The following is a 12,933-nucleotide window of genomic DNA, read 5'->3' as shown; positions in this document are numbered from 1 at the left end:
ATTAAAAAAAAAAAAAAAAAAAAAAAAAAAAAAAAAAAAAAAAAAAAAAAAAAAAATTTTTTATTTTTTTTTTTTTTTTTTTTTTTTTTTTTTTTTTTTTTTTTTTTTTTTTTTTTTTTCTGTCCATATATTTATTAAATTGGTTTTTTATCTGTATAATATATAGATATTTATATAATTCTTCTGTATGTGTATTTAATATATTTATTGTACATATAAAATAAAAGAACATCTCAATAAAAAAAAAAATTAATATAATAATACATATACATATACATATATATATATATATATAATATAATATATTTCATTCCAAGCTACTCCTCCCTCCATACATTTATATTATTTATATAATAATTTTTTTTTTACCAATAAATAAAAATTGATATTCTTTGGGTCTTTCGGTATATCTTTTAATATTTTTATACTTCCTTTTTTCTTCTTTTTTTCTTAATGTTTCTTTTTTTTTTCTTTTTTTTTTTTATACAAATATAAATAATGCGGACTTTATTCTATTAAATAATATTATATCCCTTATGTTTAAAAAAAATGAATATAATAAAATAAATTATAATAAAAATATTACAATTCTTTGAGTTCTTAAAAATTATTTTCTGGTTTTTTTTATAATTTTTCTACATTTTTATTTGGATAATAATTAAATTACCTTTAAAGATATTGAACGCTGCCTTCTTCATATGAATTAATACATAAATAAATATAATTATACATACATACATATATACATATATATATATATATATATATATATATATATATATATCCTCTAAGAAATAAAAAATAATATCCCCATGTCATAAAATGATGCCCTCCATAATATATATAAATATATAACGATCTATATTAATATAAAGTTATAATATATTATCCATTTTTTTCTTTTTTATATCCTTCTGAAAATAAAATTTCCTCAAAAACTAAAATATACATATGTATATATATATATAGATATATTTCCTTCTTATTATATCCTCATATATCATTCATCTTTTTCAAAATAAAAAAAATTCAAAAGACACATTTCCAAAATATATGAACTAAAAAATTAAACATTCGCAGCTACATATATCAAATATAATATTTATATATTTCTCTCTCTCACTCTCTCTCTCTCTATATATATATATATATTAATTTATTTATTAATGAAATGTCGTTTTAATTAATTTCTGGTAAGTTATCATTATTACTTCTGTCTGCGGCTTTTAAGAAATTCTTTACATCTTCCAAATTTAAATGCTGTAAAAGACTTTGCGGATTATTTAATAAGTTTTGATACAGTAAGTTACTAGCTTGATGAATATCATTACCACTTTTATTATTTTTATTTTTATTACTACTATTATTATTACTGCTATTTCTACTTGAATTATTTGTCTTTTTTTTCTTATTATTATTATAATTTGAACTTTCATTTTTATCTTCGTCATCTTCATCTTCGTCATCTTCATCTCCATCATCTTCATCTCCATCATCTTCATCTCTATCATCATCTTCATCATCATCGTCATCTTCGTCATCATTCCTCACAGTCTTGCTCTTATCATTATTATTTATTACATTCGACATTACACTAGATGTATTTCTTCTATATAAAATATATTCTTGGACCTTATTTGGCCCACTATTTTCAGATGTATTTGTAATTTTTTTTATATCATAATCTACATTTACATCTTCTACAACCCTTTTTCTCGAATTGCTAGATTCCTTTTTTGCTTTGGAGATATTTGAAAGGAATGCCTCTTGTTGCTGCGTATTATCCTTTTTAAATAGAAATTGTTTATTTTTATTTTTACTATCTAACATATAATTTTTGTTATTATCTTCTTTTTTATTATTATCATGTTGTATATTTTTTTTGTTCATTAAATTGGTACTTGCACATAAATTTAATAATTTTTTTTCAAGATCTTCACATTTAATATTTTTATCAATGTTGAATATATCAAGATTAAAATCGTTGATTGAATATCCTGAATTTGTATTCATATTTTCAATTTGTTCGTTACTTTTAAGAAGATGTACTATATCTTTATTTGTATTACACAAATTACCTTTGTTTGAGTACAATTTAAAATTTCCATTTTTATCAAATGCCCCATTTTTAAATATTTCTTTAGCAAATCTGAGGCTATTTTCCTGAGCAGTAATAGTATGTTGATTATTATTACTATTATTATTATTATTATTATTAATATTAGTATTCATATTATTCTTTGTGTTACTATTTGATCGAGAATTTACATAATTTAATTCTTTTAATTTTTCTTTTATAGTATTTTTATCTAAATGGGATGAGTTCTTTAAAGAATTCTTCATTTTATTTAGATAATTTTGTATAATGGATTTTTCAAATTCATCATCTTTTAATTTTTTATTTTTATCAAAAGGAGAATTGGATGATGAAACAAGATTAAAAATATTATTATTACCTGTGGTTATACCCCTTAGAAAATCTTCTGCTGTGGTAGCACTTTCTAAAAAGGAATTATTATGATTATTTTTATTATTTTTATTTTTTGTATTACTAGTACTTTTTGTGTTACTACTACTTTTTGTATTACTACTATTTTTTGTGTTACTATTATTTTTATTAATATTTTTACTATTACTACTACTTTTCTTATTTTTATTATTATTATTATTATTATTATTACCGTTATTAATTAAATTACTTTTGGTAACTCGTAAAAATTCTTTTGCCTTATTTAAAAAATCTTCATTAAATGAATCTCTTATAAAATTTGCATTGTGTGTATCTTTTATTAATTTTTCATGAAACGGATTAATAAGTAAATTTAATTTTTTTAAATCTTTATCATCTTTTTTTTTGGATGAAGTATTACTTTTATTATTATTCTTTTTATCTCCATCCACATTATTATTATTGTTATTTTCATCATTATCATCATTACCTTTTTTCTTTTTAACTTTTTTAATATTCTTTACTATACATTTTTTTCTTTTTCCACTGATGGTAGATAATTCATCATTTATTTTTTCTTTCATATCATCTGTTAAATCACTCCTTATTTCAATAATATCTTTTGTATCTGAATAATCAGAACTTATGGTTAAAGGTTGATTTGATAAGAAATGAGTTAATTTTGCTTTTAAACTCATACTACTGATATTATTATTCTTTTTATTAATATTATTATTATTATCATCATCCTCATTTTTTGAATATATTTTTTTATTTTCTTTTTCTTTTTCTTTTTCTTTTTTTATTATTTTTTTTTTATCTGCTATTAATATATCCCATTTCATTGAACGTATACAATCTTCTAATATATCATCAGCTTTATCTTGATAATTACTATATAAACTCTTAAATTTAAAAACAGACATATTCTTATATTCTTCTTCTGTATGTTCTTCTTTTATTTTTTTCTTATTTAATAAATTAATTAATTCTTTTAATTTCTCTCTCTTCTCATCATATTCTTTTTTTTCTTCTTCAGTTAATTTATCACAATGTTTTCTAAAATGTGCTAGCTTGCCTAACTGCACTGTACCACATTTTGAACAAACAGCTCTTAAAAATTTTCTAGTTTTACTCTTGGATGTATTATCATTATTATTTTGTGGACTATCTTTTTCATTATTATTATGGTTATTCATATTATTATTTTCATTCATATTATTTTCAGGTGAATCCTTTTCAAATCTCATACTTCCATCAGATAAGAAAGTTGTACCAACAACTTTCATTTTATCTTTACTTTCGTTATTATTATAATCTTCATCATCATTTTTATTATATTCTATTCCTTTGTCAGACATTAATTTATTAGTACATGGGGAATTTTCTTTATTTTCATTAAAACTATAACTATTATTATTATTATTATTATTATTATTATTATTATTATTATTACTATTATTACTATTTAATCCTGTACTCTTTATATTTAACATAGCACCTATAATGCCTTTACTATTATTATTTATTGTCGATGTAACCATTACATCTTTTTTTATTCCATCATTTCTAGAAGGTGTTGTTGAACCATCATTTGGTTCACATTTTGTACCTCCTTTATGGGGACTATTCATTATTTTATTCCCATCTAATATATTAGTTATATTTTTCATGTTATTGCTATCTTCACCTACCTTGTCTTTGAAATGCATATGTGACGAACAAGAATCATTCTTCCCTTCACTTACTCGTTTTTCAAACCCATCTCTTCCCATCTGACTAAAAGATGTATTAGACATATAATAAGACTTATCTAACTCAGGAGGATAACAACATTTACCAGGATATTTATAATTAGCATGACATGGTAATTTACAATTTTCACATAGTACTAATAATTTGCTTGGTAATTTTGTATGTAAAAAGGTTGTAGATTTTTTTTTATTCGTCTCTTTATTATTATTATTATTATCTTCTACTATACCTTTTTGTTTTAACATCTTCGCATGTTCAATTCTATTAACTAATTCTTTTACAAAATTATTAGGGAACACATTTTCATATGCTTTTCTTAATTGATCTTCATATTGTTGATCTAAAGCATCAATTCGTTTTCTATTTTCTATTATAAATTTATCTCTTTCTAATTGTTGTGCTCTCTTTCTTTTCTTAGCTTCTAATTCTTCTTGTTTACTATCATGTAACTGACTTCTTAATTCTTTCTGTAATTGTTTTTCATTTTCTCTTTCTTCTTTTGTCATCTTTCTTCTCTTCTTCTGTTCTTCGACAGCTTTACATTTGGAACATAAAAAGCATACCCAATTTTGTGGAGTAAAATTAACTCCTCTTTGTCTTAAATTATGATAATATTCTTCACCTACATAATATCTCACGTAATCCGGAGGAAAACAATTATAACAAAAACTTGTTGGACAAGTAGCACAATGAATTAACAAATTACCACATTGTGATGATTTACGAAAACATAAACAACATTCATGCCAACTACAGGTCCATGTTTTCTTTACATTTTCATCTTTTATGCCTTCACATAATTTATGATACGTTTTAGGACATCGGAAACAATTAATCATATCACCATAATCGATTTCAATATCATTACCATTCCTATCTTTAACAATAGCTTTATGATTCTTAGTATTGTTACAAATAAAACATCTATATTCATGTTTAATTTGTTTCACTTCTTGTTTTCTTCCCCAATATTCAGGGGTATATAAAATTTGAGGTTTCTTTCTTTCTCTAACAGATCTCCATAACGAAATATCATTATTATTATTATTATTATTGTTGTTGTTGTTTTGGTTGTTGCTTGAAGCAAACTGACCATTTATCATTTCACCACTTCCTCCAGTTACATCATTATTATTATTATTATTATTATTATTATTATTAGTAGTAGTAGTATTATTTCGTGTCTCTAATTCTTCAGCCTCATCCATCATAACTTCATCTATATCTATAGCATTATCATCATCATTGTTATTATTATACTTAGCATCAACACTATTATCATCATCATCCTCATCATTTTTACTAACCAATATATCATCTCCATCATCTTTTTTATTAATTTCCTCTTCTATGGCACATTTTTCCTCTCTCTCTAAATCTACCCCATTTATTATAGGTAACTTTTGACGACCCCTTTCAATAAAAAATTCTAAAGGAAAATTATTTGTACTTTCAACATCCATATTTTGTATAGCTGCTTTACCATGCAACATTAATTTCCTTATTTCATCTGATGATAATTTTTCTTCAAAGTTATCTAACATATCTTCATCATCTTGTGTTTGTACAACCAATTTATCTAATTTCAATTTTTGTTCTCTTCTAAATGCCATTCTTTCCTCAACAGTCCATTCTGTCATTAACTTCCAAACATTTACTTCTCTCTTCTGACCAATACGATGAGCTCTATCTATGGCTTGTAAATCTATAAATGGATTCCAATCTTCATCATACATTATAACATGATTTGCTGCTGTTAAATTAATACCCAAACCACCTGCTCTCGTACTAATTAAATATATAAAATATATACTATCGCTTAAATTAAATTCTCTTATATCTAATTCTCTAATTAATTTATTTGTGGAACCATCTAATCTCATATATTTCCAACATCGATATTTACAATATTCTTCTAATTCATCTAAAACTAATTGAAATTGTGTAAATATTAATACTTTATGCATTTTTGCTTCACCTAACTTTTCACCATTCTCATCATTATCATTCATCTCGTTCTTTATATTAATAACAACTTTTTTTTCATCTGTTTGTAATTTTATGTCAGTCACATTATTTATATTATTATTATTATTATTATTATTATTATTATTATTATCAATATTTAATTGTGTACCATTTTTATGAGTTATTACATCTTCTTCGTCATCCTCTTCTCCTTCTTCTTTCATATAACCATCATGCTTTTCCTTTTCTTCTCTTTTCAACATATCAAAATCATCCAGTTTGTTATCACCTTTATCTGTAACACCTACAGTTGAATCTTCATTTATTTTATCTGTATTGTTTGACATTTCCATTTTTTCGCTCTTTAAAAATTCTTTTATATTATTATTTATTTTTGAACTATCATGAAGACTAAATATGTTATCATCATTCTGATCGTCATTTATATTATTATTATTATTATTATTATTATTATCACTAAAATTACCATTGTTATCATTTTTAGTAATATCCTTGTTATCATCATTATTAATATCTTCACTCTTATTGTCGTCATTTGAATTTTCATCATCATCAGATATAACCTTTTTCTTCTTATCCTTTCTTTTATTATAATAATTTACCTCATCGTCATCATCATTATCATCATCATCATCTTCTTCTTCATCATCATCATCCTCATCTTCATCATCACTATTATCATTATTTTTATTATTCTTATTATCAGATATTAATCTGGCACGACCCTTATGTTTTATATTACTATTATTCTTCACATATTCCTTGACCTTATCATATATACATCTCTTTTTCTTATAAGGACATTCATTATCCACAGGAACTGAGTGCATAAAACCTTTTAACATGTCCTCCTTCTGAGATGTGGGTTTTAAATCAAATTTTCCCTTATTATATATTTCCATAAATAAGGGACTATTTTCTAATGCTTCAATTTTTTTAAATTTTCCAGAATGCTCTCTTTTTTTTTTCTGAGCATTAGTTTGTTCTTGTATTTTATGATAATTATAAGCAGCGACTTCTTTTTTATGTTTTTCATAACTCGATGCATAATTTTTAACATATTTACAATTTTCATAATGTAATTGACATAATAACTTATCAATAAAAATTAACTTGGATGAAGATTCTATATGTTCTTCACCAGATATATTTTTTAATTTTAATGCATCATTTTTTACTTGTTCTTTTATGTCTTCACTTTCTTCTTCAAAAAATGCGAACAATTTTTCCATTTGGGATGGTCTACTTACTATACCTTTTGGATGTCCACATATAATTCTCATTTTTATAACTAAACCTAATAATTTCTTTACACTAACTTTTTCTTCAACCATAGATCTTATATCTAATAATCTTTTATACCAATGTGCAGATAAACTACCTAATGGTAACCACACATCATGAAATATTTTTTTTGGAAGTGTTATAGCTTGTTCTTTTAAACGTCTTAACATAATTTTATCTAACAAACAACGTATTGATTTTAAATCTTCTTCTTTTATAGCTGATTTTAGATCTATATTGCCAATATTAACATTTACTTTGGATGTATTATTACCTGATGTACTAGCACCACCACCATCATCATCATTATTATTATCATTATTATTATTTTTTTCATCTTTATTATTATTATTATTATTATTATTTTTGTTCTTATTATTTTGTGAAGCATTCATAAATGCTTGTTCTATTATTTCTGAATTTTTAAATATATCAGGAAACATAAAATTAATTAATGTAAATAATTCTGCTGAATTGTTTTGAAGTGGTGTTCCTGTTAATAATAATCGCATATTTCCTACTACTCTATCCATTGAATGTCTTATTGCACCACTTTGATTTTTAATTCTATGTGCTTCATCTAATACTATACATTGCCATTTTGGTATTGTTTCTACGAAAAATTCTTCTTCATTTTTTACTGTTTCGTATGTAGTTACATATAAATCATATAATCCTTTCTCAGCTAACCGATCTTCTTTTGCATGTGTTCTTTCATTTTTAGAACCACATATTTTAATACAAGTTAAATGTGGTGTAAATCTATGAATTTCTCTTAACCAATTTCCTACCGTTGATAAAGGTACGACAATTAAATGAGGACCATCTATTTTATTACATTTTAAATATGATAAAAAACATAAGGTTTGTATAGTTTTTCCTAAACCCATTTCATCCGCTAATATTGCTCCTCCTGTTAAAAATGATTTTAATAACCATTCTACCCCATCTTCTTGATGAGGTTTTAATTGAACATTATCTACGAGTGGTCTTCTTTCAATTTTTCTTCCATTTGGATAATATACACTTAAGAAAACGGATTCTATAAATTTACATGCATTTTGATGAGCTTCATCTTCTAAAGAAGATATAAATTCATTGAATTCTTTTGAATCCATATCTACATCTTTTTTTGAATTATATTTATCATTATCATATTTATTAGATTTTTTATTATTACTACTACCTTTTGTATGGAAATAATCATTTTTAAATGTTTTTGTTAAATTAGAGAACACACGTGGATTTACAAATGGTTGTAAATCTTTACGATGTGCTAATAAAAACCGATTACGATATTTTATTATTTTAGATCTCCAAAAACCTAACTCTCTTTGTCTTTTTTTCATAATTTCTTGTATTTCGTTTTTTGTCCATCTCTTGTGTCCTTGATTTAATAAAGGATCTTCATTTTTACAACAAGGACATTCCCATTGATCAGAAATATTATCAAAATCTAAATCTGGTAAACATGTTGGATGAAATGAATTCGGACAAAAATCACAACCTAATAATTTACCAGGTCTTTGACACACATAACAAGTTGAAGAATTTACATGTTCCCCATTCATATTGTCAAGTACAAAACCTTTTCTCATTCTTCTTACATCTAAATTTTTATGATCATCTGGTTTACATATTGGACAATACCATTTTTCTGATTCGGGTTCTGCTGCTAAACCTAAACAACTAACATGGTAACTATTTGGACATCCATCACATAATAATAAAATCAAATTTGCTGATTTCTCACGACATATTTTACATCTATCCTCATTCTCTGGTATATCATCATCCTCATTTATACATTGATAACATACATAATTCTTTATGTCTTTTAATTGTTCATTATCCATTAAACCTTCTGCTTGTAAACATTCTCTATGAAACTTTTTCTTACATTGCTTACATTGGATACACTCATCCCCCTCTTCGAAATTTTCACGACATAACGTACACCATGTTTTTCTTATTCTCATCTTAACAACCAACAAAGTGGAAAAAAAAAAATATAATTATATATATAAATATATATATATATTATAATATACTTATATATATATATATATATATACATACATATGTACATATACATATATCCACTTTATTACATATATGTATATATATATATATATATATATATATATATATATATATAACATATATATAACTATTGTCAAAAAAAATAATAAAATGAATAAATATATGTGTTTTTTATTTTTTCCCCTTTTTTAAAAAAAATATATATATATTTATATATTCTTTACATATACATATTCTAATATTAAAAAAAAAAAAAAAAATACTCACATAATATTTTATATATATTATATTAAATTAATAAAAAAAATAAAATAATAATATATACATATATATATATATATATATATATATATATATATATATATATATATATATATAATATATTTATAATATTAAAAAAATAATAAAAAATAAAGAAAAAAACTTTATGAAATGATTTTTATGAAATAATATTATATTGTATATATAAATATATATATATATATATATAACATAAAAGTAAAATATAAATAAAATAAAATATATGTATTTATACAAAAATGGATTATATGTATAAATAAATATATATATATATATATATATATATAATTATATCAATATACTTATTTTTTAAATTAAAAAAAACAAGTAATTATTGTATAGTTTTTAGTTCACTCTTTTTTTTTTTTTTGTGACTTTATCATAAAACTTATATATGATTATATTATATACATTTACATTATATAAATATATATATATATATATATATATATATATAAACATATAAATATTATTAAAATGTAAGAAAAAAATAGTTTCAAAAGGTTTGTTTTATAAATAATAAATAAATATTTATATATATATATATATATATATATATATATATATATATATATATAATAATATAATGTAAAAATAATAATTTTCTATTTTAAGTGAAAATAAGTATTTAATGAACTTTTTTATAAATTTCCCCCCAAAAAAAAAAAAAAAAAAATTGAAATATAAAAATATAATATAATATAATAAAAAAAAAAAAAAAAAAGAAAGAAAAAAGAAAATATATTTTTAAAAAATATACATTTTATACTATTATTTTGTGATATGTATAATTTATTTGTACAAAAATAAAAATATATATTTTTATATAAAAACTATTATAAAAAATTATAAAATGTATATATACATATTTTTTTTCATGGATTATATTATTACATATATATTAATATATATATATATATATATATATATATATATATTATATATTATATATGCATATAATATATTATAATTACATATATATAATAATATTACATATATATAAAAAATAAATATATTTTTTACATATAATATATAATTTTTTTCTTTTACATATTTATTATATATATTATATTATATAATGATATTATAAAATTTATATTATATTTATTTAAATATTGTCAATATTTTAGTATTTAAAAAAAAAAAAAAAAAGAAAAGAAAAGATTCATCTACATGCATTCTGGTTTATAATTTTTTTATTATATATTATTTTATATAATATATAAATATAAAAAAAAATATATATAATATTTATACAAATAAATAAATAAATATATATTATTATTACAGAGTAAATATGATATTTATTTTATTGTAACGTTTTGTGATATATATATTATATATATATATAAGTTAAAATATATATATTCTTATAATTTCTTTTCTTTTTTCTTCTTATCGATTATTACATTTATTTTATATATATATATATATAATGGATGGCATATAAATATAACTTACATTTATACAAAGATAAATAAAAAGTACATATATTTTTATAAATATGAAACATATAATATAGTGAAAACATTTACAAAATAATAAATAGAAAAAAAAATTATCAAATATAAGAGAATACGTAAACACAAATATATTTATTCTATATATAAATATATAAATATATTTGTAGATATAAAAAAGAAAAGAAAAAGAAATTTATAATTCTCATAATTATATATATATATATATATTTTATTAAACACATTTTTTTTTTTTTTCGCTTTATAATAATATAATCAAAAATAATATATATATATATAAATACCGTTATAAAAAAAACAAATTAAAGAAAGGGGACTACATAAATAGGGGGTGGATATAAAAATAAATAATAAATAGATTTAAACACGTATATATATTCATATTTACATGTAATATATATATATTTATATTTATATATTTTTTTTATTATATTTATATTATACATATATATTTTTATAAAAAAAAAATTACATAATTTTAATAAATTTACATTAAATAATATACACAATTTTAAATACTTAACATTAATATATTTAACAATGGCATATAAATATTATTAAAAAAAAAAAAAAAAAAAAAAAAAAAAGGAAATGAAAGGAAACTAAAATACAATTTTATAAGATATATATTATTATATAAATATATAAAGAAATATATTTTAACAATATAAATATATATAAAAAAAAAAAAAAAAAAACTTAAATCAATGAAATCTATAAAATAAAATATCTACACTTGTGTGCGTCATGTCAATTTTGCATTAGAAAAATATTTATATAAAATTATAAAATAAAATATAATAAATTAAGCATATAATAAATATATATTTATTTATGTATGTTACTAAAATGCATCAAAAATTTTCTAAAAAGGAACACTAGTAAATGCATTTATAAAAACGAAAAAAAAAAAAAAAAAAAAAAAAAAAATATATATATATATATATATATAGGTATATATTTACCTTTTAACATACAAAATTAGTAACAGTTATTTTTCTAAGGGGTATAAATATATAAACATTAAGTTAAAAAATATAATAAAATATAGATATAGATATATTTCCTACATAAATATATATATATATATATATTACATTCCTAATATGGATAATTACATGTTATAATAAATAAAATTTAATTTTTACTATGTGTACAAAAAAAAAAAAAAAAAAAAAAAGAAAAAACTTAATCACACTATCATTACTTTATTTTTTAAAAAAATATCTCTTCATCTCTTTATCATTCACAATATTACTTAATGATAAATATATGTGTTAAACTATATTAATATATATTAATATATTAATATATATATATATATATATATATATGTACCTACTACTATATACACTTATTTCTTTTGGCATAATTTTCTTTACTTTATAAATAACATATTTTTACAAGTATCATTAGTTTATACATTTTAAGCTTGTTAATTTAATAATTCATATTCATAATGTAAATATATATATATATATATATATATATTATTAACATATATATGATGTATTTTTTTTTTTTTTTAATATTCCTTCTTTATTATATAGTTTAGAAAGAAATGTGTCAAAAATAATGATTATATATAATTTATTTTTACACAATATAAAATATATTATTATTTATATTGTA

The 12,933-nt window shown here is 20.3% G+C and overlaps 1 protein-coding gene across 1 annotated transcript; it reads right to left on the bottom strand.

The window, feature by feature from the left end:
* Positions 1 to 1,179: 1,179 nt before the first annotated feature.
* On the bottom strand, positions 1,180 to 9,456 carry PRSY57_0623000 (SNF2 helicase, putative; the record flags this gene model as incomplete). Its single annotated transcript, XM_012906603.2, has 1 exon — positions 1,180 to 9,456. The coding sequence occupies one exon, from the start codon at positions 9,454 to 9,456 to the stop codon at positions 1,180 to 1,182; it is 8,277 nt and encodes a 2,758-aa protein (XP_012762057.2).
* Positions 9,457 to 12,933: the final 3,477 nt, after the last annotated feature.

This window comes from Plasmodium reichenowi, chromosome 6 (assembly GCF_001601855.1).
Source record: "Plasmodium reichenowi strain SY57 chromosome 6, whole genome shotgun sequence".
NCBI classification, from domain to species: Eukaryota; Apicomplexa; class Aconoidasida; order Haemosporida; family Plasmodiidae; genus Plasmodium; species Plasmodium reichenowi.
Note: the sequence above shows the minus strand (reverse complement) of the source record. Positions and strands in the feature narration are given on the sequence as shown.